This window comes from Aspergillus steynii (genome assembly GCF_002849105.1).
Source record: "Aspergillus steynii IBT 23096 chromosome Unknown P170scaffold_9, whole genome shotgun sequence".
Taxonomy (NCBI): domain Eukaryota; kingdom Fungi; phylum Ascomycota; class Eurotiomycetes; order Eurotiales; family Aspergillaceae; genus Aspergillus; species Aspergillus steynii.
The window spans coordinates 1,387,283-1,411,861 of record NW_020194406.1 but is presented as its reverse complement, the minus strand read 5'-3'; the positions used below and the strand labels follow the sequence as shown (position 1 = coordinate 1,411,861).

Genomic DNA, 24,579 nt, shown 5'->3' with positions numbered 1-24,579 from the left:
TTTTTTAATATGATTTTAAAATCCTCTGGACAACGAAAGGACGCAGGACTACTCCGTATGGAATCTCCTGGATCTCCTCGAAGGTAATAATAGCAGGAGGGGAGCGCTACCGACTAGAGGCCTCCGTAATCAGCCAACCATCGATTCCCGGGTAAGACAATTCTCTGGGGCGGTAGTAGGTAAAGGTACGCAGTAGTAGGTACTCCGTACCTGGGTAAGGTAAGGTACCTAAGAATAAGATACCACGGTAAGTCCTGGAAGTATCGGTGTGGTAAAGGCCGTTAATTACCCGATTCTCCCTCGGTCGCCCAGACTCCCACGTATCACTCACGTACGACCGTACCGGAGCGGGTCGCCGAAAACCTCCTGGCTCTGCTCTTTGCACACGTACGCCGTGGTCGCTAGTCAGAAGCAGGAGACCGATCTAACGGCAGGTGTCTGTACGGAGTATGAGCTTCCCCTGGATCGGACGATATTTTCTGTGGGGTAGCAGGAGGGAGCTGCCTGTGCTGGAATGAGGAAGGGCACGAGAGATCCATGGATACTCCAGGCACCCGAAGGTACCGTCCAAGCACAGGTAATCAATCGGATCTCCGGGTTAGTGACTTGCTGGTATCTCCGGTCTCCGGTCGTTGGGGGAGAAAATATTTGAAGAGAAATGATGTTAATACAATGACAATATTACAAGTAATGAATAAAAGAAAATAAATAAAATCAATAAAAAAGACAAGAGAATAAAAAACGATAGCAAGAACGTGCTGGATGCATTAGGCCACAGCCTCTCTCTAGCGAACGGAGAGGAGACGCAGTTGGACGCTGATTTGCGACCGCCGACCGGCTAAAACTCTTAGCTGTAACGCCATCCACGCCGGACGGACCGGAGAAACCGCCTGGAGTCGGCTAGCCTAGGGGATGGCAAATCGCCAGCCATTCCTACGCAGTACTACTACGCAGTAGGTAGTAGTAGTATGGACGGAGTAATCCGTAAGACTCGCTACGAGAGACTCGCAGTGAACATCGTTCGTGATGTGCCGACTCGGCGGGAGGCTCATCCGTCCCTTGTTCCCATGCCGGGATCCTGTTCCCCAGATTCTTCCGCTCGTCCATCATCCATGCTCTTTCTCCCATTCTTCTGCATCCAACCTGGAGACTCCCCGATCGACGATGGATCTCGGATCTAGTGTTTTGGTCAACCCGCCGCCCCTGAAATCCCCCTCTAGCCTCGCTTCCTTCGACGTGGCCAGGTACCGCGGAGGGACCGCTCGTCTTTCAAACATGGTCCGAGTCATGGCATCCCAATCTTTCTCAACCGGCGGGAATTTCCCGCGATCAAGTTCCATGGGTCAGAGCGTCCCACCGAGCCTAATCGACTAACCCACAGTTTGTGTCCATCTCGTAACTCGTCACAGCCTCCTACCCTTCCGACCGCCGTAACCGTGGCATCCCTGGCATGGCTCCTCCCTCCTTTAGTCCGCCGGCCTAGCCTCCATTCAAGCTAGCATTATTGACTCCGGAAGAACCATGCAGGGCGCATTTTTATGTACATTGTGTACATGATGTCAGCCATCTTGATATGAACTGATCGCACGCCATTGCTATCGTCGGCAGAGGTGATTGGCAATCGGTCCGCAGGGATTCATGCGCCTGCTTGTCGAGGCGTGTACTATAACCTCACGTCTGTAGCTGTTCAGGTAAACAAGTCAACCGCTGAGAAAGGGCTATTCTGGACAGCTGTGATTCTAGGTAATCTCTGAGCTAGGTTTGTTGACTTGATTTTGAATATGCCGTGCAGTACATATGGTCTACCGTCTTCCATGGAAAGCACCCTCTGAATAACCGGCGCATACAGCGTACTCCGGCGTAGATGGACTTTATCAGCGATCAAAAGGTGAAACCCGGCTCGTCCAGGTTCCAGTGTCAAAGATATATTGTATCGGACATGCTAATCTGCTCCACACGAGCACTGAAATCTTGTGGCCGACGACCCACACCGCAGAAAAGTGCCCCGGAGGCAAGACAATCACACGGGAGCAGGAGGGAACCGTGATTGACAGAGCCATGGGTATCATTTCTGACTCCTCCGAAGTCTAAACATCTCTTAAACCAAAACTCCAGTGCGTTGTCAAGGAGCCGACGCGGGACGGGGAGAAGCGAGGAGAGCTTCAAAAAGATTCAATAGCTCCGCCACGGGAAATAAACTTTCAGCCCGCGGGATTTTCTTTTTCGATCGTTCATAAAGACTCGTAAAGGCATTCTTCCATTCTTTCATTTTTTGATTTTGATTTTTGATCTTTGGTTTTTGGTCTTTGCGTCCGAGGGCTTTGTTGACCATTGGCCGGTCGGATAGATATCCTACGGTAGGATATTGAAAGTACGAATGAAATCCAGATACTCCTATCTGAATGCAACGGAGTCCGCCAGAGTTGGTGGAGTGAACGCATGCGGGAGAAATTGGCGGCCCACTTTTCCATGCTTTCTTTTTTTTTCTGTCTTGCCAACCCCAAGCAATAATAATGGGAATCGTTGAGCTCCTTATCATTGAGCAAAAATGCGATTCATGCGGCAGACTAGACTCGGTCCGGAATCTATTCCAACCATCATCACCATGCCAAAGTCTCTATGCCAAAGTCCCTAGAACACTTGAACCCGTATAATACATCGATGTCGCCATCAGATAAGGCCATTGCTCATCCGGCGCATCCACCGGTTCGACCTCTCGTGAAGCGCAAATTATCCCCTCCCCTCGGCCCAGCCGCAGTAAGCAATCTGATGCAACCGGCGCAGATCCATGTAAGGAGTTCCCGCGTGATCGACAAGCAACGTCTGGATTCGGGGCTTTGCCCTTTCCACCGCGTCACTCGGGTTGACAGGCGGGCGCATATCAGGATGCCCTGGTCTTGCGTTTGTATTTTATAACTTCCATCTTCAGGTGCGCTTGACGGCTCACCTTGCACTCCGTACGGAGTAAATACACAATACAACCCTTTTCTCCTGTACAGGGGGAGGGGAGGTTCCGTTCTCCATAACCTGCCGTTCACGGAACATGATGGGGTTGCGATTGTCCACTTTCAGAGGGCAGACCCGCAGGGATTTCCCGCAGTTGGGGTCCTTTTTCCACTGCCGTGGTGACTGGATGATGGACCATGCAATTTGTGGGTTGAATACTCCGTAGACAAGACTGGAGACTGAAGGGCGAATCCATGTCTGATCGGGGCGGGGCGTGCCATTCCACGAACATACTCTGTACGCAGTACGATAGAAATTGTTACTGCGTACTGGGCAGGAGATATCAAGTTCACCCGTGTAACGATGCATATCCAGTGGACCGACGGATCCCTGTACGGGCCATACGCAGAACCATGTCTCGTACATCGGAGATAGATCCCCAAGACGGGAGAGCGAGACCTTGGCTTAGACCAAGGGGCCGAAAGCGAGCATTCGAGGAGACGAGGCAGGAGAATGATTCCCGCGGGGGATGGCCAATAGCTGGAGGGGGTTGGGATATCCACAATGGAGGGCAAATTTACCTAGAATTTACTAGACCAGCAAGCGAGCGAGCACCGAATATATGAACTGTGAAGCGTGCGACCTGCATAAAATTGGGTCTTGTGCGTGAGACTTTTTTATTTTTTTTATATCTCCCACTAGTACTCCGTAGTAGTAATACCAACGGTCCTCACCTCCAGTTCCAAGTCAGACCGATTGACCTCCGGAACCGGTGCTGGTTGGAGAAGTATCATACGGTGCGGAGTTGCTCAGCCGAACATCATCTCCAGAGCTCCACCGACATTTTTACGGGCAAGTCGGTGGGTAAAGCGAACACTTCCGACGTACGAAATTCCGGATACGAGAGGGGAGGGAACTGGGGAGATGGAAAATTAAGAAAATTCAAATCCAACCGAATTCTCGCCAACGGTGATGTGCATCCGAACCCCTCCAAAGGGGAGGAGCTTAAATGAACCCGATCGTGTTATCAACGCGTCGTCAGCAAGGACTTACGCAGTACAGCAGTAATATGTACAGTATGATGTCTTCGTATGATGCACTTCCGTACAGGCAGATTTGCATCCCCTTAGAACGGCTGTCAAATGCCCGCCCCTGGTCTGAGGAGAATGCCAAAACCCCTCGATATCCCCTCCCCTGGGCGATAACGAGGACAGGCCAGCCCGAGATGACGATCATCAGGAGGTCATATTACCACCACCCTGGGTTATATTATGACATGTTCCTGACCTCAGGGAGGAGCGGACCCCTCCTCTTCCAATCTCAGGCCAATTATTCAGGAACCCCGGACTCGACGACGTTCGGAGGTACTGGGAATCAGCTCTGCGCGTCGTTCCAGACAGATTGGACGCGAAGGAAATTGGCCAGGGCATTGATGACTTCCCAATCTCCGCGGTTAATTTAATTGAGGGGCCGCTAGACGGACTAAAACACGCTCGTCCGATTGCATGAACCTCGCCTCACCACTCCATCTCCCGTTCTCTGCACTCTCCTGCTTGCTAGGCGGCACGCAAACAAGGGGCCTACTCCGGAGTAATATAATGGTCTTGGTCCGCGTGCCCAGGATCGGCGGACAGAGGGGGATCCACGCCCCGAAATGAAACAGGAAGGGTCACGTCAACGTCTCGTGCCAGATGCATCCATAGTCCGTCAGTCGCACGCCATATCCGGGGAAACCAAGATGTGGAGTACAGGCGACTAGCGAGGGTGATGCCAAAAGCCTCGGACAACTCGGGATGGGTCTGTAGGCGCCGGCGGGCAACATAGTTCATAACCCATGGTGGCAACAGCTCAGTCCCCCCCCGTACTCGTACTACATCCTCCCATACCAGCCGAGCACAGGCCAATGGCATATATTCCAGCGGGAATCTGCGGAGGGAGGGCCTGCGACGAGTGATTGGCCGGTCTTGAGGGCATGGAATGTACTGCGTACATGCCGTTCAGATTGAGATCTCTTCCCCTCTTGAATCTCTCCTGGGCATCGTCCGGGACTAGACCGGACTAGACTAGCCTGTCGATTATTACGAACGTGCATTCCCATTCCATGCACTCGCAGAGCGGACAGTTCACTCTGCATTGCAGATAACGGGGCTCTCGGGCCAGATGAAACGCTGGCAGGCAGGCATGTTCTTTGTTTGCGAGAGAATAATCCGAGTGGACGGATGAGGAGATCCCTGTCTTCGGATGCGAGGCTATACGGGGGATGCATGAGTTGGCGGGTTCTGCCCTGGCGCCTCTGTCTGTACAGAAGCATACACTGTCAACTGAAAAAAGTCAGATGACTACCTCTCCTACCATCTCCGTCCGAGACAAGATTCTCTCCCTGGACCATACTGCGTACTCCGTACCTCAGCGATCGTACCATCCATGGAACTTCCTCCTGCGTAGGAAGACGGGGACATCGGCCGCCGATTGGCGCACGAGGCAGCGGTGCCTCTGCAGGTCGCTGCAAGCGGAAAGCCACCAAGCGGGGTCGCCAGCCAGCCATGAGGGGCGGATCCACTGGATGCGACTCTTGAGTCTTGATAAGAAGGATTGAAGTGTTTTCAAGGATGCCTTCCCAGGAGTCCCGCCGGAGCAGGCAGTAGACCAGGGCGGACCCCCTCTGCCCCACCCATGTGCTCATGTCGGAGTATGAGTTATCCAGGTAAGATTGTCTAGAGAATAAGTTAAGTCGGGTTAATGTTTCTGTCGGTCGGTAGTCGGTATCTGACGTCGTCATAGTACATCTACGGAGTATCTGGACAAGGATATGTAGGTAACTTACACATATACTTTACCTTCAACAGCATAATTAGTTGCTTTATCACTCTTAAAGTTCCCTCCAGAACCAGATAACAAAGTCAAACAAAAACAAGTGAATCTTAGTGAATGTCGATGAGGTACTTATCTTGCACATCAACCTGACTCGTACGTGATATTTATAGCATTTTGTCTCATCCAACACCACCGATCTACACCCATCCTTGCATGAGAAGACCTGCGTCGATTGCGTGTCCTCCGGCGGTTCTGCACGATTAGCCGGTTTTATCCATTTTAAGGTTATCGCGCGGCCGAAGCGGTGAACTTCTGGTTTTATTCTGGTTTTATTCATGGAGATTGGAGTTATGAACAATGCGTTTGATTGCTGACGGCTGAGGCATGAAGGTGGTGTTGAGATTATGTGGAAACTTGGCTAATGGCTGTCTTTTAGGTCTTGATGATCCTCTGTCACTGAAGGTTCTGTTATCGATAATGAGTGCTTGGAGCATGGGAGATCAACCAGAAATCCACCATGATAGTCACTCTTCTGTTACTCCAGTCATCAAGCCATGAATCGTCAAGGAAGCTGCAGACGTGCAGTGAATATTTGAAGACAGCAACCACTCAGACAGCTCCAGTCGTTCGGTTTGATGCCTACTCCCATAGCTTAATATCACTCTTGGACTATATCTTCATGATACATCCATACCTGTCAATGCTTTGATGAGAATTTCTGTCAATCCAGACAGTACCATGGCCAATGGACAGCTATCAAGACGATAACCCAGAGAGATGTCTAGAAAGCCTGACAGTGCCTGGCAGTCTCTGGCAGTGCTTGAGACCGCCCTGAAGTGCGGTTTGCATCACGATGCCCCGATTAGGAAATGCCTGACAGCCCTCCAATCAAACGGCAGAATACCTACCGGCTTCCAGTGCTCCCTGGGCCAGTGCCCCAGCCGCTCGCTCTACTAATTCACTGAGATGTTTCTGGCTTGAAGAGTATAGAGACCTTGATGTGTGAGTGCAGTTCTTCTCTTCCCCTCCCCCCTCCCAACCCCCGGTCTTCCAAGCACATCTATACAAACAACCACACAATTCTCCCATCGAGTATCTTTTCCCTTCTACGGTAGGTAATCTACCCACTGTCGAGTCCAATCTCTTACCCCACCAACCGACGCAATGTGCCAATTGATCGTCTTCTGGTACACTTGCGACCATCTCATCCTCTCTTCCATGAAATGTCCCTTTGACGGCGCAACCACCCACGAGGAAGAAACCACGACGGTCTCCCTGGCCGACTACCCGTGCTGGCTCTGCAAGCAGGGACCGAGCCACGCGCAATGGGAGAAAGTCGAGCGATTGAAATGGGCCATCCTCACCGTGGCGCAGCTGGAGTTCATCCTCGACATTTCCTCCTACGACGCCGACTTTCTCTTCAGAATCGCAGACTTCTTTGCGCGCGGGGACCACAAACGCTGGGGCCAGCCGGGCGAGACCAAGGCCAAATACACAGGGAAGGACCCCTACATCATGAGCCTGGAACTGGAAGTTACCCTGGCGGCGCGCGGCGATACTAACTTCCCCATGAACGCTGGCCTGATGTTTGATCTCGAGTTTTTGCTGTACAAGCGGTTCGATGTCACTAATGTTTCTACTTTGTTCTGGCCGTTGAAGGATTGGCGTGCTCCCAGCACTTCTTTTTACTCTTCCTCGACTATGAAGCGTTTGCCATCGGGGAATATGGTGTGCGACGAAACGGTGAATGCTATCCCTCAACTCGCTTCGCAATATGTTGGCGGACAAGCGTCCAGCTCCAATTCATCTGATACTCCACCAAGCATGGTATGTCTGGAAGACCTCAGAGTCATTTCCACGAACCACATTCGATTGGAAATGACTAGCTAACATCCCCGTCTCTACCAGAGCATCAACACCTGGAGCACAACCTTTCCTGATCCCACCCAAGGCCCAACTGCACCCGGCTTCCCGACTTCCCGCGACGTCGGGTCAGACTGGATGAAGCTGCAGGACAGCGACACATCTGTGAGTTCCGCGCAGGATCCCATGGCCTCCGAAATCTTTAGCTTGGATCCCTGCCGCCAGACCGACGTCATGATGCCGGATCAAGGCCTCCCACTTCCCCAGATGGTCGAACCCTCAATGGCAACAGACACCGTGATCCAGCCACCTCCCATGGGTCCCTATGCAGTGACAGCTAACGACTCCCATCTTCTGTACCCTGCAGGCAATCCGGCCCAAGTCCCTGATCCAAATGCCTCGTTGCACGCCGAGACGCTCCCATTCAGCTACACAACCCCCATTCTATCTGCGAGGCCAATGTCCAGCAGTGCCAGCGCCAGCATGAGCCCAATGTCCATGCCCGTGTCCCAGAACCACTACACCCACGGCCACGCTCACACCGAGCACCCACAACAACCCATTCCCATGAACCTACCCATAAACATGAACATGAACATGAACATGCCGATGAACATGCCCATGATCCCAAGCCCCTTCGGCTACGGCAGTCCCCACCAATTCCTCTCCGCCTCAATCCCCAACCCCAACCCTACCTACCACCACCAAGTCCTCCAACCACAAGACCCAAACAACCTCACCCCAACACCTCACCAACCCAACCCCAAATCCAAAACCCCTCTCCACCACCCCACTGGCCTCTTCAGCTCCCATGGTCAGCCAAATGCCCTCTACCTGACCCCCGGTCCCCTCCGCCCCGTCCAGAAATACGAGACCCCCGACGAATCCAGAAGCGAACATAACTCGACAACCATGGACACAGACAGCTCGAGTCCCTCGCCGACGATGCGCCGCTCGAAGAACAAGGGCAAGGGCAAGGGAAAGGCGCCAAGGAGGACATCGAATCCGCAGAGTGAGTTTGATAACGGCCCTCGTCCCTGGGGCAGAGCGAGAGCCGGGGTCGGGCTTGGAATTGGAATTGGGAGCTCTCAGGCTTTGCCTCAGGTGCAGGTCCAGACTCAGGCCCAGGGTCAATGTCAGGTCCAGGCCCAGGTGCAGGGCTCAGGAATGTTCATGACGCCGGCGCAGACGAAGAAGTTCCAGGGGACGCAGTCGACGGGGAGGCAGAATGCGAGTCGGAAGCGGAAGCGGGATGGTCGGAAGGAGAATACATAAGAAACGGCCTGCTGTGTCTCTCGGCTCGTCTTGGGTCGGGTTGTTTAAAAACGGCACTCGCATGGATGGAGATTTGTTCGTTTGATCGATGGTTGTAGGGGGATGGGTGTTTGGCTTGAGCATGTGTGCATGCATACTTGTACATATATTCCTTCGCAACAGTCTGTGTGGTTGTTGTGATGTGCTCGGGCTGGATGATATGAGAGATTAATATCTTGATAGTGAAGGGTGTAATCAGGCTGCTACCTAACATCGAATGGATATGTTTTTAATGGGTATTTGGTTCTCGCGCAGGTTATGTGGTCGTAAAGTATCATGGTAGCTTGTGGCCGGTGTAGTTGATGAATATTTTTACACTAAAAGATCACCAGTAAGTAGATATTTTACTGTCTTATGGGTATATGGACGGATGGCATGGGGCTGTCAGCATGACTACAAGCACAAATAAATCATCAGTTATATCATCGCTAACCAAACTACAAAACTTTTCATCCACATCCTTACACCAAACTAACTAGAAACCCATCTCAAGCAAACTTCTCTCTCTCAGCATCATACCCCGGCCGCAACCGCTTATCATCGATATTAGCCACATCCAACGAACTATCCGCCACATAGTTAACCTTCCAGTCAACGGTCATGGCGGCGCCGTCCTCGCTCTGCGCCCAGATCGCCACGCCGATGGTGTTCTCGCCGCGGTAGTCCAGAATACCCGCGGGGACGGGGTACACGACCTGGTTTCCGATGTGCGGGTGGTAGCGGCCGTACTGGTAGCCGTTGACGAAGAGCTGGGCGCGGTAGGCCTTGGAGGAGCCGGCCTTGGTGCCCAGGACGAAAGAGATGGAGACGTCCAGGCCGTCGGGGATGTTGAGGGGGACAGTGGTGCGGAAGAAGCGGACGGTGGCGCCGGAGAAGGACAGGGTGGATGCGGAGAGGGAAGAGGAGGAGGCGTTCTTCGAGACGGGCCACGCGCTGTCGTCGAAGCCCGGGAGGTGCCAGCCCACGCGCTCGGCGTGGAGGCCGTCTTCGTTGTAGACGCCGCGGACCGGGTCGAGGTTGGATTCGCCGCCGGCGCCGCCGGCGACGCGCCAGTGGGTGAAGTTGGCGGAGGAGCCGAGGAGGCGGGCCTCGATGATGCCGCGCGGGTTGAGGACGCCGGTGGTCAGGTCGTGGCCGGTGTCGTCGTGGATGACGAGGAGGGTGTTGCGGGAGTCGGGGCGGGTGTTGAGCGTGTTGTTGGGGAAGGTCAGGGTTTTGTTGGCCTGGGGGATGGTGGCGTTGCCGAGGTAGGAGCCGAGGAAGTGGCCGTTCAGATAGGCAGACCAGCCGCTGTTTGAGTTAGATGGGTATGTTAAGGTGTGGTTGAGGTAGGGTGCTTACAATGCCTTGCCACCTTGGACGTTGAGGAAGACACCGGATGCGGTTCCGTTGAAGTAGCCGCGCCAGAGGCGGACACCGTTGTGGAAGCCTGGAAACTGTGAGTGGATGAAGCTGAGTTTGATGAGTGGAAGGATAGCATACCGTATTCGTTGGCGTACAGGACCGGGGAAGTAACGGGGGGATGCGGGTTCAACGTAGTTTCATGGTCGGCATCTGTCCTTGTGAGCGGAGGTTTTATGTCTTCACTCAAATAATGTACTTACCAACCCACGCCGCTCCTGAATCATCGTACGATGCCAGTCGCTCCGGCAAGCTGTCATTCGACCGCCAGGAGCCGAAGGAGGGAAGCTTGATAGACGGGGGCGCGGCGAGCGTGGCCTTGAGGCTGCCGTACGAGGTCTTGGAAGACTTGACCTGCTTGCCGTTCCAGGTGATCGAGTCGACTCCCTTGGGAGCGAACACCTCCAAACTGGTCTTGTCGGTCGAGTCGCCACGGACAGCCAGGGTGGATCCCGAGACGCTGGCCGAACGGACGAGGTAAGGGCCCTGGACCAGGACTTTGACTATGTTAGCATTTGGTTATGGTATTCGGATGAAAAACGTACCAAGTTCATCCTCTGGGGCGAACGGATCAGCAGTCAACGTAGGAGCCCAGAAGTTATAAGCGGCGGTCCTGTCGAGAACAATGACACGGACATCGTCATCCAGCTGAAGGATGCTCATTCCCTTGCCCTGGGTGAATCCGACAACAACATGGTCCTTCTTGCCGTTGAACTTGACGCTAGAGCAGCCGTTGCAGCTCTCGACCTTGCCAGACTTGGTGCCCTTGACGGCGAACTCGCCAGACTCTCCCGTCGGGACCCAGAGCACAAGGGTCGGGCTGTCGTCAATGATCGCATAGGTCAGCACCTCTGCGGTGGAGTACAGGAGGGTCTTGGAGCCGAAGGTGAAATCGGTCACGATGATCTTGGACTGATGGCCGTTCAGTCGGATCTTGCCCTGCTCGCTGGGAATTGTCAGAGCGCCGGCCGAGGTGTTCACGTGGAGCTTGAACGCTTCGTCCGAGCCCACGGTGGTGTCCTTGTGGAAGGTAAGATAGAAAGCACCGTTGGTCTCGGGGTTTCGGAGTTCGAAGGCGTTGACGGCGGCATTGTCGGTGTACTTGGTGCCGTTGCCGATGAGGTCGGTCATAGTCAGATCCTTAGCGCTGCGAGTAAACAGAGAGAGCAGCTTGGTCTCGTGGTACTTATCACCGATCGAACGGTCTTCGGAAATCGGGGAGGAGTAGTCGTAGCTGGTGGCTGTGTCGGGGGTGGCCAGTCCACCCCAGTTTGTTCCGCCGTACAGCATGTACAGACTCATGGCGGTCACTCGCTGGGCGATGTTCCACCGATAGAACAGATTGGCAAAGTCGGCTCCGGTGTCCTCCGGACATCCGCCTTCGGGGCCGCCCCAGGGGTTGTAAGAGCCACCCTGGAATTCAGGCATGAAAGCTGGCATCGATGGCTGCACCTCCTGGAAGTAGTCGTAATACGGGATGACCTTGTAAGGCACGTACTCTCCGTTGGTGGCGGTGCATTGAGAGACATCACAAGTCCAGCACTTGAGCAGTCAGCAACATGTCACTCAGGTATGAATCAGAATGAACTCACCGAGGGGTACGAGTCCACTCCAGGGACATCAACGTTTCCTTCAGAATTGGACCAGTCCTTTCCCCAAGAGCGAGTGTTCAGGTTCGGGTCGTTCGCCGTCAGCGGCACCACGATGCCGTTCTCCCGCGCACTGTCCTGGAGCAGTTTCATATAGGCGACCGCAGTCTTATTAGGGTTCCTATCGCTAGGATCCCCAATCCACTGCTGACCGTACTCGTTCTCGATCTGGTAGACCAAAGTATTCTGGCCGTCGGTGACCTGGTACTTGCTGGTGATCTCCGACATCTCCTCAAAATACGGCTTCCACGCCGCGGTATATCTGGGGTCATCGTTGCGCAGCGATCCATACTCACCGGTCGTCGCCCACAGGGGGAAACCACCGGCAGTGGCTTCCGCATTGACGTACGGCCCGGGTCGCACGATAATGTACATACCCAGTTCCTTGGCGAGCTCATAGATCGGCGTGATGTCATGCGCGCCGGTGTGGAAGTCCACCGTGTGGTTGTTGGGCGCATGGTACGCCCAGCTAGAGTAGAAGGCAAACGCAGTGAACCCGGAGGCTTTGATCTTCTCGAGGATGTCCCGCCATAGCTCAGGGACGGGAATGCGCCAGTAGTGGAACTCGCCCGAGAAGACGAAGATGCGCTGTCCGTGAACCTGGAAACTGTAGTGGTCATATTGCACGACGGTGCTGAGACCGTTGTCGTGCAGAGGCCAGTCAGAGCTGGACTGATTCTGGGCAGCAGCCAGCAGTCCGGCGCTGGAAAGAAGCAGCGCGGCGAGGTGCTTAATAGGCGCCATGACTTGCGCTCTTCTCTATCCCTAGGAACGACTCCTGCAGAAAATTTCAGAAGGGTGCCGTTTCAAAGCCCAGCCTCCAGGATGCCGGGTCAATTTATAGCATGCCGGACAGACTAGTGAAAAAGCCTCAATTCAGACCTTGCGAGCCGATGATGACATGGTGATATATTGGCAATATAGCGTACAACCAATTGACATCCAGGCATTCCAACCGACAGGCCCCAAAGAAATGATGGTGACATTTGACCCGCTTGCCGAAGTCTCAATCGGGCTATAAGAACAGCCGGACAAGAACCTCCGCCGGGAAATGGGAATGCTCGGTATAGTGCGGTCCGCTACAAGACCCTTAGGCTGGAGACAAACAGCGAACCCCGCTGCTTGGAGTCTTGGGCCGGATTTCGGATCTTTGAATGGCATGGTCTGATGAATCGGCTCCATCGGCGCAGCGTTGAAGTGGGGAAAGGATATTGCATCGTGGAGCCCCGGATTGTGGTGCGAGCGGGCCGGTGCGTGTGCGGATGGTTGGGGAATGGACCAGAAAGCGTTCAAGCCAAGATAATGATTACATACCGTGGGATTGATGTGCTCGCGAAGGCAGAGGGTTTCCAGGGATGTTGCCAGGTGGAAACGAATCCTGATTCTGATGACTTCGATGATTCTGGTACTGAGGTAATGAAGGACTGCCGCTGAAGTACTGGAGAATCAGGTGATTGTGGGTAAGCACAGAAAGAGAGAACGAGGATATCCTGTCATGGCTCCGTCTAACATGGAGGTGTTACTGCGTATGCAATCTCCTAGGGACTTTGGCCGATGGCATTTGTGTAGACGGACGCAGGGGTACGGAGGCGTATTCACTCCGAATACTAAACCGAAAGTGCGTGGCAGAAGAGCTCCGAAGACAGGCCGACTGCAGGATTTCCCGCCATTCATCGGCTCGCGCGGAGGAAATTTTCCCGTCCGAGGGGATTTCAACATTTTCTTGCTGAGCCGAATTGAGTGATTACTCCGGAGTAGTGATTGGGTCCATTTAATTTCAAGGATGTCAGTAACAATGTTAGTCCGGACTGGTGGGAGATGTAACTAGATGGGGAAGATAAACGAACTTCCAACGCAGAGAGGGACAGAACGGGAGAAAAAAGGATGGCTCACATGACCAGAGCATAATCCATGTCGACGGACTACGGATTACGCCGTAAGTGTGGGCAATAGGTTGACTTCATACTCATTAAATATTATCATCATTCCAAGCTAATAACACTAAATAAACAATGCTTTTTTCTGACCATCCATGAGCTCGGCCCAGGTAGAGCGATGCGAACATATTTACATAACAAAATCCTTTCCAAAAAGGATAAAACAGTGAAAAGGTCCAAAAGTGGAATAATGAACCTGTTTCGCAGAAGACCAATTCCCGGTGGCGTGGGATGTGCGGTCGCATGATATCACCCGTGAGCTAGTGGATGGTGAGCAGGGAATGCTCCCAACCAGTCCCAGGGGCTAGCGAGTCTGATCGACGACCGGGGTTCGAATGAAGTGCAGCGAGCCGGTGTATATACCGTGGATCAGCTTGACGTGCGTCTACCAGTGTATCGTGGTGGCTGCATTCGTTGATCGTTGAGAAAGGGTGTAAAGTGAGAAACCAGGGAGTTGAGTTTCATCTCTATGCGTTGCTATCCAACACCTCGAAAGGGTTGCTGCCCTTCGGGTCGACGGCGGCAGAGCTCTCCAGCTCATCCTGAGTAACCTTTCTGGCGCCCTTCTTCGCAGAGACCGGGGAGAACCCCTGAGGCTCGCTGGCGGCGGCACGCGCCTTCTGTTTCGCGGAAGCGCGGGTGCGGATGGGAGAGTCATGGGCGACAACGGGTTCCTGGGGCTTCTTCGCGGAGGGTGGCGGCACTTGAGCCTTGGTGGCTTCGTCCTCGGTGGTTTCGCTGGTTTCCCCGGTCATCTCCACCGACTTCTGGATTTCGCGGCTGACACCCCTCAGAGCGTCCAAACCCGCCTTCTCGGCGGCGTTCATGTGCGCCGGGTTGCAGGGGTTGGGATCCTTGCGGTACAGGTACGAGCGGACAAAGAAGCGGACAAAGAGATAGGTGAGGGGGAGTAGGTAGGAGACGTTCAGCCAGATGGCGAAACCCTGGCCGCTGGTGTCCATGCAAGTCGTCATGGGCCCGACGGAGGGGTTCTGGGCAGCGCGGGGCGCCTCAGGCGCACCGACGTTCTCGGCGATACCCTCGGCACCGGCGGCGCGCAGGGCAACCTGCTTCAACCAGGGGACCAGACCGGCTCCGGCTCCGGCGGCCGCAGTAGCAGCGACGGTAGACTGGACGTCGGAGGCGGCGTTCGCGGACTGGTTAGCAGGGAGAGTGTAGTGCACGAAGAGGTAGGAGGCGGCCATGGTGGTTCCCAGGAGGAACTGCAGAATCTGCATGGAGGTCAAGGAGCGCTTGATGAGCTGGGGGACGCGAATGCGCAGGGCCGTGAGAGTGTAGTAGGTGTACTATGAGAATCGCACGTTAGTCTCTCGATCATTTCGGTGGCAAGGCAGGAAACATACCATCATCGCATGAATGGCCGAGTTGACCAGGGTGAAGATCCAGATGGGAGGCGCGATGTAGCGGATGCCGGCCCACATGCACATCATGGCACCGGCATGGTGGTAGGTCTGCAGAGTCGAGCTCTTCTTGCCCTTGGCGAGAATGATGGCGGTATCCAGCACCTCGTAGAACTTGGACAGGTAGAAGATCCAGCCCAGGTAGGCCAGACCGCCGTTCCACGTGCGACCGACGTCGGTCGGGTCAGGCACGCCTCCTTCGGCCAGACTGAACTCGGGATTGCGCAGGGTCCATTGGTTGATGGAGGGATCGTAGGTGGCGGCGTTGCCGTATCCTCGGGGGCCGTTGATCTTACACAAGGCATCGGTCACACCGACCAGGCCGTTGGGGTCGTTCCGGTCGGGCCAGGCGTCGCGGAAGGCGTGGAACATGCCGGCGAAGGTCCAGGCGGAGTAGACAGCCAGGAAGACATTGTGCAGGATGACGAAGAGTTTGAAGAGTCGGGTGTGGCTGAGGGCCCAGGGCTTGTAGCCGCGGCTCTTGTTGATGCGATTGACCAGGACGACGGAGACGGCGTAGACGCTGGCGATGGTGATGGGGACGCGCACGTCCAGCAGCTGGTTGTACAAGGCGGGAGGAATGTTAAACGGTTGAGCCCAGGTGGGTTCGGCCAGTTGAGGCGCCGGGAGGGTCGTTGGGAGCTCGTCCGGGGGGAATTTCAACAAGGAGGCGGGCGGCAGTCCGATGCGCACCACCGCCGGGCCTGATGCGGTGTCGACGTTGATGTCGTACATGACGGATGGTGATATTCTGGTGGCCCTTTGGGGAGGAGAAATCAGTCAATCGCAAGCACTCTGGTGGTAGAATTGCGAAAGGCGCAATCGCAAGTAGAAAGCTGTAGTTCCGACGCGCAGACGACGAGGGAATGAAATATCAACGAGAAGAGAAAATCAAATAAATCAAATAAAAAGAGAGAAAGAAAAAAAAAAAAAAAGAAGGGAAGAGAGGGTCTTTAACTCGGGACCGACCAACAATTGAGGCGATTCGCAAGAGAAGAAAAATGATCGACTGGTAGTTCGACAAACCAAAAAACGGACGGATCGCAGAAGTGGAGCCGCCGTCTGGTTTTGTTGGGATTTTGGCAGGAGAACAGCCGAGGCCCAACAATTGGGACTGGCCAAGGACCTGTGAATCCCTTGGAGGAATCAAGGGGTCGAGATAGGAGGATTCCGGGTGATTGAGCATTGCTGGATATCTGCGTACAGAGGATATACTATGGGGTCTGAATGGAGATCCTCATCCGACGTACTCCGGATGGGTTCCTGAGGCTGCCAGTCATGGGGCAATGGAAGAATACGAGGGTTCTGGAAGCATCGAAGTATGGAATTGACGATTGACTAAATAATGACTCGGTAGAGTGTCGAGTAGAAGGTCGAGAGACTAAGGATCGGAATCATGACGAACCCAACTCCAGTCTCCAGCAAACCTTCTCCTTGAGGCAACGCAGAGGCTGATCCCGACGTTATTTGACTTTATTTGATTGTTGGCCGGTGGATCCCTCTTCCGCTCACGTGTCTCTGCCTCAGGCTGGCAATCTTTTTGCCACTTCCCTAGTAACGAAGACTCTCCGGTCGGAGGAGCTTCCCAACGGCCCCTTGCGTCGGCTCTCCGTCGGCCTGTCACTCGTCGCTCTCTGCATCCCCCAACGAACCTAATCTGTCGGCCATCATTCCGCCTCCAGTGTAGCGCAGGATGCCCTATCACGGATTCAACCAGGTTTCGTCATCGCAATGCGGGGAATTCAAATGTCTCTGGAGTCGTCGAGTCAGGCAGACCTCGGCTCATGGACGAATTCTACTTAGTATTAATTAGTGCATTACTTGTATGATCAACTAACCACTCTCCTCCGTACGTCCTGCGATTCGTTCTACCGAATATGACCAGTCCATTTGACCTCGGGCCTGATCCCTGTCGCATCAAATGGCTCAACTAATGAGCTGCGACGCGTCGGCGCGTATCGCATACGTCATGTTGTGACTGTAAACAACGCCTCTCTCGATCTCTCTTTCTTTCTGCCTCTACCACAGTATACCTACTCAATTCAATTTCCAAACAAAATGCCTCCTAAACGTGCCGCCGCAAGCTCCGCCGCCGCCTCCAAACGCCAGAAAACCACCGGCTCTGCTCCCAAGAGCACCCGCTGGTCTGGCGTCTCCGGCACCGCCAACATCTACGCTAGTTACGCCGAGTAGATGGCCAAAGAGCCCGAGCGCAATTACGAGGATGAGTCCGACTACGAAACCACTGACGAAGAGGACTCGGAGAACGAGGCCGACAACGACGACAAAGACGAAGGTCCTGCATCCAAAGCCCGCTGCGATGACGGCAAGACGTGTCTGTGTCGGAAACCCGCAGAAGAGCACCCCGAGCATGCCTGGGCTTTCACCCTCGCCGGCCGCACCAAGTCCTTCGACCTGCGGCTGTGTGCGGATCTGCGCTGTCCTGACATGTTTGACATGTACACGTACAATGACCACCACGGGTACGGCATCGTGCAGGTCGTCGAGAACCTGGTGCTGGATTTCGACGAGGCGCGCGACAACTGGCGGGAGCAGTGGGCGATGTGCGAGGCGGCGGTGCTGTTTCTGCTGGGCGGCGACGCGGATCCCATGACCCAGTATGTTTATAACCCGTCATACAAATTTGATTTTCTAATGCAATCGGTCCAGGATCGACGACGGTGAGCGAGTGTTTGATATCCAGACGCTCATGGCGCGCATGTTCCTCACCATGCTGGCCACGCTCGAGGCGCGCGATCTCCTGAAGCCCGACTCGGAAATCAAGAACCTCGGCGTCGTGATGGCCATCTACATGAAGTACATCAACTGCGAGCTGAACGACGGCTCCAATGACACCGACCCGAAGTTCAAATTCAGCCAGGCCCACGGCAACATCCTCGCGTATGCCAAGAAACATGGCATCGCGCTGCGTGGCCCGGCCGGCACCGACGAGCTGGTGGAGGAGCTGCAGGACGAGCAGGACGAGATCAACGTGCCGGCGAAGGGAGATGACCCCTGGAACTGGGCGGGTGGACTGAAGAAGTACGAGAAGGACCACGCCGTGAAGAACAGCGGCCACAAGAAGGCCATTGGAGGCGATAACATGGACATCACGACGTGGAGCGTTGCCGAGCGCAAGGAGCACAGCTTCAACGGCAAGGACTGCTTCAGTAAGAAGGAGATCGATGCGCTGAAGAACGGCCTGATTCTGCAAGTGCGTTAGTGGTCAGGTTAATTTCAGGTTCTGTACATTATTGTCTATTCATGGGATTTGCCACTCGGAAGCTCAGTTTCTTCATGCCCGACAATTATAGACTTCGGCCCCAGCCCTATCCTTAATCTACCACAAACCTCCCTCATCCTGTCTCAGCATGCAAACCCAGCACCAAATTCCTAAACCGGCAAGACGCAGGATCTCGGACCCTTACAGAACCCCGACCTGTCAGCTTAGCGGACGGAAATAGTTCCTGGGTGTATTTCCGGCGATGGACTCCGACAGAAACGGCCCCATTCACGCATGCTAAGCAACGCTGTCTGATGATCCTGATAGAAGGATCCACAATCAGTGTTCCGTCTCGTATTCGATGCCGTTCGCTGATTTGATTGGTGTCGTTCGATGTTTCAGGGGTCGCTTGAAGAATGGACTCCGTCAGGCCCGGTGATCCGCTCGCTTGGAGGTATACAAGGTCTGTTAGTGGAGGGGAGTTTGATGCTTGTACGGAGTAGAGGAGAGTGTATGGAGGATGTACTATAAAAGGGCCATGTCCGTTTTCAATCAAACCATTTCCATCACTCTACACACCTACATACATAGATTCTATACACTGTGCTTCGACGCAAATTGACCGAGAAGATCGAGAAAATGCACCTCCCCAACCTCCTCACCCTCGGCCTAAGCCTAACCCTCAGCGCAACCACCGCCCTCGCCGCACCCAAATCCACCTCCTCCCCCAGCAAAACCACCCCCTCCAGCAGCAGCTCATCCGATGGCTTCACCCACCCGGGCGTCTTCCTTTCCTCAGCCCAACTCTCGCACATCGCCTCGCAGGTCTCCTCCAACGCCTCCCCCCAAGCCCCCGCCTACTCCTCCATGATGTCGCACGAGTTCGCATCCCGAACGACCCCCTCCCCCTTCTCCACCGTCGAATGCGGCCCCACCTCCACCCCGGACGTCGGCTGCCACGAGGAGCGCGAGGACGCACTCACGGCGTACCTAAACGCCCTGGCGTGGGTGGTGACGGGGAGCGAGAAGTTCGCGGCGCGCGCGATCGACTTCATGAATGCGTGGGCGGGCACGCTCAAGGCGCATACGAACTCCAATGCCCCGCTGCAGGCGGCGTGGTCTGCTGCGACGTGGGCGCGCGTGGCCGAGATCATCCGGTATACGGATGCCGGGTGGGAGGAGAGTGATGTGCACCGCTTCGAGGACATGTTGAGGGATGTGTATCTGCCGGAGATTATTGATGGGGCGCCGGGGAAGAATGGGAATTGGGAGTTGGGTTGGTTTCCCCCTTCTTAACTTACTTACTTTGTGGACTGGGAATGGATGAGCTAATGTGGTGATGTGGTGGATAGTCATGATGGAAGCAGCGCTGGGAATCTCGGTGTTCATCAACGATAGAGAAAGCTACGACAAGGCCATGGAGACGTTTCTGAAGCGAGTGCCGGCGTATATCTACCTCACCAAGTCAGTCCCCTCCTTCCACCCACCCTAACCCATACATGGACTAGGAACTAAAAAAAGCAGAGACGGCGACCTCCCCAAAACCAGCCCCGAAGACAACCTCTCCTCATCATCCGCGATAACCTCCTTCTGGCAAGGCCAATCCACCTTCCCAGAGAACGGCATCTCGCAGGAAACGTGTCGCGACTTCGCGCACACGGGGTACGGCATCGCGTCGATCGCGCACGTCGCGGAGACGGCGCGGATCCAGGGCCGCGATCTGTACGAGGAAGACACGGGCGAGAGGCTGCGGTATGCGCTGGGGTTCCACACGAAGTATCAGCTGCAGGGGTCGTTGCCGGACGAGATTTGCGGCGGGGAGTTGAAGAGGGAGTTGGATGATGGTTTGTTCCCATTCCTTTCTCTGTTATCGAGTGTTGTTTATGATTATTGAGACGCCGACTGACTAACTTGTGCAGTGACTGAGGTGGCGTTCAATGGTCTTTCGTTCAGGGGGAATCATACCATGACCAATACGGAGAAGTATACCCTGGAGCGACGTCCTGCTGGGACGGATAAGTTGTTCATCGGGTGGGAGACGCTGACTCATGCGGAGAATGATGTGTGAGAAGGGGGTATAAGTACTGTAGATAGAGGTTGGTCCTGAGATTGGTCCATGTGTATATTTAGATAATCAATCTAGTCCGTATTCTTTCTGTAATGACTCTGTCTGCAATGCTTAAATGCTGCAATGGCAACGGAAAACAAATCAATATACCGAACAACACCACCAGCTATGATACATTTGCTGCAAGCAACTTCCGATCCTACGCTACTCGGCTAATCAAAAAACAACATGTCTCAGCGAGGTTTCGTGCCCAATGGGATCGGTGGAGGTGTAGGCGCTGACGCCGGGACAGGGGTCGACCGCATTCCCGATTTCTTAGGAGGCGGCGGCGGCGGAGCCTTCCGTTGGCCCAAGGACTCGGAGCTGGCTGAAGGAGGCGGCTGCACCGCCTTGGGATGTCGGGGAAGAGGCGGGGGTGGGCCTGAATTTCCCTGGGAAGATTTCTTATCGTCAAAGAAGCCATTCACGCGCTGGCTGATGCCGTATTTCTCGTTGAGACCGGACAGCTTCTGCTTTCCGGCATCGATCTTGTCGCTGTGCTTCTCGCGAAAGTCGTTGACGGTCGACTGGGCACTGCGTGTGTCCGACGCCGGAGCAGGCGATTGTGATTGCTCACTGGCGTACGTTCCCCGCGCTGGCGGCGGAGAGGGCGCCTCTCTTTGTGAGTTGGTTCTCATCTGTGAGAACCGTGACTGCAGCTCGTTGAGGGGAGCTTGGCCGACTGAGCCGGTAGGGGCTGGAGAAGCCCCCGGGGATTGCCACTGGTTTCCTCCATTTCCAATTCCGAGCGCCGGTACCGAGAACCCCGATTGAGCGAGGCGCGACGTAGCGGCTTGGTTGATATACGGGTCGGATGGCGTTTCTGCTGCGCTCGGCGAGTAGGCGGGAGGCGGAGAAGGCGGGTGTGACACCGGAGTGGAATTGGTCCGGGGAGGGATTCGAGGCGGAACGCTTGGCTTGGGTCTTGTATTCGTCGGGACTGAAGGCTCAGCCGGCGAGCCCATCCGTCGGACCGGTGGTGGCGGGAGAACACTCGGGTCGACACCTGTTCGATTCGCTCGGTAGGGAAGCGGAGGCGGTGCGGGTTTCTGTGCCTCTTGTTCCTGAGCCTGGATCTCTGCTTGTTCCTGCTCCTTTTGATAATCGATCTGTTCCTGGGATAGCGGGGCTCCTAGGCCTCTTCGATCCGGCGTCGTTTCATTGGGAAGCGCCGCAGCGCCATGGTATTTGACATGTTTCGGTGGCGGTCCAAAAGCGGAGGGATCCTTGAGTGTCGAAAGAGGGCGGGAAACATGCTCCTCGCGTTCGCTGTCTTTGTCCTTGCCCTTCCCCATCCATCCTGCCTATAGTATGGAATAATGTCAGCCAATGATTCGCCAACAGGCTGTCGAGGGATGGACAGACCACTTGATTGATGCCCTTGAAGTCGCCGCGCCAGCTCTCCTTTCCCCCTTCGCGGCTCTTCGGGTGCCACCCCTCCTTGAAAACCTTTCCCATTCCACTCATGATTGCGTTGAGGCCTCTAGCCTGGATGATCCCCAATCAAGTCAATAAAGTCAGGATATGACGCCGATCAAGCAGCCGGGGATGACGAGACGTTCGTAATCCTCAGCGCCCCGCCGTTGTTATGCCGGAGTGCGCTAGCCAGATGGGGTTAGCGCTGTGCACTTATCTCCAATCTCCGCTGGCATCACGTGGCGATAACTTCTCTTTCTGTTGTTCCCTGTTCATCTTTCATCTCTGCTCATCCTGAGGGAGGATTCCACACTACTTGACATAACTCACTAGGAATGTCAGCACCTGGCTGCATACAGACACCTAGCAGCCAGCTGTTTGGAATTTGGCCCCCAACTGCCAGGGATGGGGCCATCCTACACCATACTAGTGCTAGTGCGGATCAAAGGGGCCGTCGACTTTTCCAAATCCAGAGTCGGACTGCTGGAAGCTCCGGTGGGCTAAAATATCTTCCTGGATGATTGGGTTTGCAGTACGAGCATGCGTATCTGTTCTGGTTGTGCTGTGCGAATACGAGATCATCTGCATATCTTACCACGTTCTGATAATAGGAAACAAGCTGCATGTCTACTAATGCTCTCTAGATCTGTCGAGTCAGTTCGTTCAAACAGCCAGATACCTGAAATGGATGAAAAGACTGAATCCCACAATCAACATATACACAGTACGGCGTAGGTCATATACTAATGGGTGTTTTATTGACAGGGTTTATAGGGAACCCACTACGTACATTAATCGGGTCACCGGGCAGTGCTTCATGTACCGCCTGCATGCGACCTATGGTTAATCCGAGAAGCAATGCCCGGTTCGAATTCCTAATTCCTCAACAATGCTGATCGCTCCTCGAGGTGTTCCTTACTACTCCGGACATCATCCTACGTCTCGAGTCTAAAAATATCACGATGCACCAAGGATTGAATCCTTCGCACGTGGTGCAATCATGACCCTGTCAGCTTTCTAATCTCCTGCTGTTCATGAACACGAATGTGTTACCCACTTATTCCAATGTCATCCTCGAATTCAACCTCTATCGAGGCGAGACGAAGGCTTTTCGAAACGTGAAAATGCAGCTCAAGTAGCTGTTATAGCTGTTATAACCATAAGAGGCTTAGTCTGCGTGACTTTTCTCTTTTCTCTTTGTTGCTTTCCAACATTATTCCACGCACTAAAACAATCCCCTGTCAGCTAGGGCCTCCATTCAGACACACCGACTCGCCGTTTTCCTTTTCCGGACAACTTGGGGCGGCGTTTTGTTCGGGCCCGAGACGGGAGCGTCGACGGAGGATTAAGTGCGTGTGTTTACCTGCTTGAGTTTGATCTCATGCTTCGATCCCATGCTTCCATCCTTATTCTTTTCTTTCTTATGTAGAATTACAAAGTTATGCGCAAAAATTCTTAGTTAACCCGAAGTGCTAACCATCTTCATTTAGCGCTTTGTTTTATTAAATCCCAGGTACAAAGATTGCATATCCTCCCTTACGAGCATAGAACCTCTGGATATATACCCATCCACAACCAACTTGATTCTACAAGACACACTCCACGAAGCCATCAATATTCAACCTCCAATCCAAGGATAAAGAGCCTGAAAGAACTAGACCAAGCCCCATGACTGCTAGAAAGCACCATATCCACCCCAACCCTAACCAGATCCTCAAGGACCCCAAGCACTGCCGACTCACCAAATTCGGCTACGTAGATCCTCCAAAGTCGCACAATAGTCCACACCCCCCGCTCCTACAGGCTACGGTAGGCTATACCATCACCTTACTGCGTACTCTCACCCGCCAGAGCCCGGGCGCCAAGGCCACCTCCCCGTGGGGTAGCTGCATGCCTATTCGCTCCCGGGGTTCCGGTAGTACTTGGGCGTCAGCAACTCCCTGGTACTACCACAACTGCTCCTTACAGTTAGATAGGCTAGTTCCCTGGAATACCAGGCTCTCAGCCTCACCGTTCCGTCCTTGTGAGACGTCCAGTGTGGCCGTGAGGTGCGGTTCCATGGTTACTGATTTCGATCCTGGTCGGGTATGTATGTGTCCGGTTGAGCGGGATCGAACCGGGAGGATTATATTGTGTGTAACTCGGGCGACGGCAGGAGGGCAAGAGGTGTGTGATTGACTGGGTCTGGGGGACGGGATTTGGAACCGGGCTATAGGGTGTGAGATTTGGTGTTGTTTCGTGGTTATGTGTGATGGAGAAGTCAGGCGAGTATTGATGATTTATTGATTCCTAGACTTATTGCTACTTAGGGGAGGATTCTCTATCTGATAATATTATGTCTTCTCTCCATTCGAGGCGGAATATAGATCTGGGCATTCAATAGCTCATGGGTTCGTTACATGTAAGCATCGGATCTGTTGTCCACGTCACAAACTAGTTGATCACACCCACCGTTCAGCAGACAAGATATTCTCTTAGGCTATCCGGC

General features: G+C 54.2%; 9 protein-coding genes across 9 annotated transcripts; 4 read left to right on the top strand and 5 right to left on the bottom strand.

The window, feature by feature from the left end:
* Window positions 1-2,730: 2,730 nt before the first annotated feature.
* On the bottom strand, window positions 2,731-3,372 carry P170DRAFT_430475 (uncharacterized protein; the record flags this gene model as incomplete). Its single annotated transcript, XM_024847959.1, has 2 exons — window positions 2,731-2,896; window positions 2,948-3,372. 2 exons carry the CDS (start codon window positions 3,370-3,372, stop codon window positions 2,731-2,733), a joined length of 591 nt encoding a protein of 196 aa, XP_024699903.1.
* Window positions 3,373-5,060: 1,688 nt separating this feature from the next.
* On the bottom strand, window positions 5,061-5,974 carry P170DRAFT_289019 (uncharacterized protein). The gene has a single exon (XM_024843231.1). It carries the CDS (start codon window positions 5,723-5,725, stop codon window positions 5,264-5,266), a length of 462 nt encoding a protein of 153 aa, XP_024699902.1. The 5' UTR covers window positions 5,726-5,974; the 3' UTR covers window positions 5,061-5,263.
* Window positions 5,975-6,697: 723 nt separating this feature from the next.
* Window positions 6,698-8,203, top strand: P170DRAFT_289005 (uncharacterized protein). The gene is made up of 3 exons (XM_024843230.1): window positions 6,698-7,587; window positions 7,669-7,788; window positions 7,991-8,203. The coding sequence occupies exons 1-3, from the start codon at window positions 6,925-6,927 to the stop codon at window positions 8,108-8,110; spliced, it is 903 nt and encodes a 300-aa protein (XP_024699901.1). The 5' UTR covers window positions 6,698-6,924; the 3' UTR covers window positions 8,111-8,203.
* Window positions 8,204-9,425: 1,222 nt separating this feature from the next.
* On the bottom strand, window positions 9,426-12,731 carry P170DRAFT_367836 (glycoside hydrolase family 35 protein; the record flags this gene model as incomplete). Its single annotated transcript, XM_024844825.1, has 6 exons — window positions 9,426-10,227; window positions 10,279-10,366; window positions 10,420-10,491; window positions 10,542-10,835; window positions 10,884-11,880; window positions 11,931-12,731. The coding sequence occupies 6 exons, from the start codon at window positions 12,729-12,731 to the stop codon at window positions 9,426-9,428; spliced, it is 3,054 nt and encodes a 1,017-aa protein (XP_024699900.1).
* A 1,660-nt stretch (window positions 12,732-14,391) lies between these two features.
* Window positions 14,392-16,080, bottom strand: P170DRAFT_430471 (putative fatty acid elongase; the record flags this gene model as incomplete). The annotated part of the gene is made up of 2 exons (XM_024847958.1): window positions 14,392-15,231; window positions 15,289-16,080. 2 exons carry the CDS (start codon window positions 16,078-16,080, stop codon window positions 14,392-14,394), a joined length of 1,632 nt encoding a protein of 543 aa, XP_024699899.1.
* Window positions 16,081-17,538: 1,458 nt separating this feature from the next.
* P170DRAFT_367737 (uncharacterized protein) lies at window positions 17,539-18,568 on the top strand (the record flags this gene model as incomplete). Its single annotated transcript, XM_024844821.1, has 2 exons — window positions 17,539-17,963; window positions 18,016-18,568. 2 exons carry the CDS (start codon window positions 17,539-17,541, stop codon window positions 18,566-18,568), a joined length of 978 nt encoding a protein of 325 aa, XP_024699898.1.
* Window positions 18,569-19,207: 639 nt separating this feature from the next.
* P170DRAFT_417327 (uncharacterized protein) lies at window positions 19,208-20,636 on the top strand (the record flags this gene model as incomplete). Its single annotated transcript, XM_024847170.1, has 4 exons — window positions 19,208-19,844; window positions 19,921-20,032; window positions 20,093-20,412; window positions 20,488-20,636. 4 exons carry the CDS (start codon window positions 19,208-19,210, stop codon window positions 20,634-20,636), a joined length of 1,218 nt encoding a protein of 405 aa, XP_024699897.1.
* A 37-nt stretch (window positions 20,637-20,673) lies between these two features.
* Window positions 20,674-22,456, bottom strand: P170DRAFT_459100 (uncharacterized protein). Its single transcript, XM_024851841.1, has 2 exons — window positions 22,041-22,456; window positions 20,674-21,979 (listed from the first exon to the last, which is right to left on the bottom strand). The coding sequence occupies exons 1-2, from the start codon at window positions 22,140-22,142 to the stop codon at window positions 20,870-20,872; spliced, it is 1,212 nt and encodes a 403-aa protein (XP_024699896.1). The 5' UTR covers window positions 22,143-22,456; the 3' UTR covers window positions 20,674-20,869.
* Window positions 22,457-23,759: 1,303 nt separating this feature from the next.
* P170DRAFT_430467 (uncharacterized protein) lies at window positions 23,760-24,419 on the top strand (the record flags this gene model as incomplete). The annotated part of the gene is made up of 3 exons (XM_024847957.1): window positions 23,760-24,176; window positions 24,247-24,257; window positions 24,401-24,419. 3 exons carry the CDS (start codon window positions 23,760-23,762, stop codon window positions 24,417-24,419), a joined length of 447 nt encoding a protein of 148 aa, XP_024699895.1.
* Window positions 24,420-24,579: the final 160 nt, after the last annotated feature.

Coding starts and splice junctions, on each gene's coding strand:
- P170DRAFT_289019 (XM_024843231.1), bottom strand. CDS start 5,725: ATGACGACGTCAGATACCGACTACCGACCGACAGAAACATTAACCCGA.
- P170DRAFT_289005 (XM_024843230.1), top strand. CDS start 6,925: ATGTGCCAATTGATCGTCTTCTGGTACACTTGCGACCATCTCATCCTC. Junction 7,588..7,668: donor CTGATACTCCACCAAGCATG/GTATGTCTGGAA, acceptor CGTCTCTACCAG/AGCATCAACACCTGGAGCAC. Junction 7,789..7,990: donor TGCAGGACAGCGACACATCT/GTGAGTTCCGCG, acceptor TGTACCCTGCAG/GCAATCCGGCCCAAGTCCCT.
- P170DRAFT_459100 (XM_024851841.1), bottom strand. CDS start 22,142: ATGAGTGGAATGGGAAAGGTTTTCAAGGAGGGGTGGCACCCGAAGAGC. Junction 21,980..22,040: donor TCAAGGGCATCAATCAAGTG/GTCTGTCCATCC, acceptor TCCATACTATAG/GCAGGATGGATGGGGAAGGG.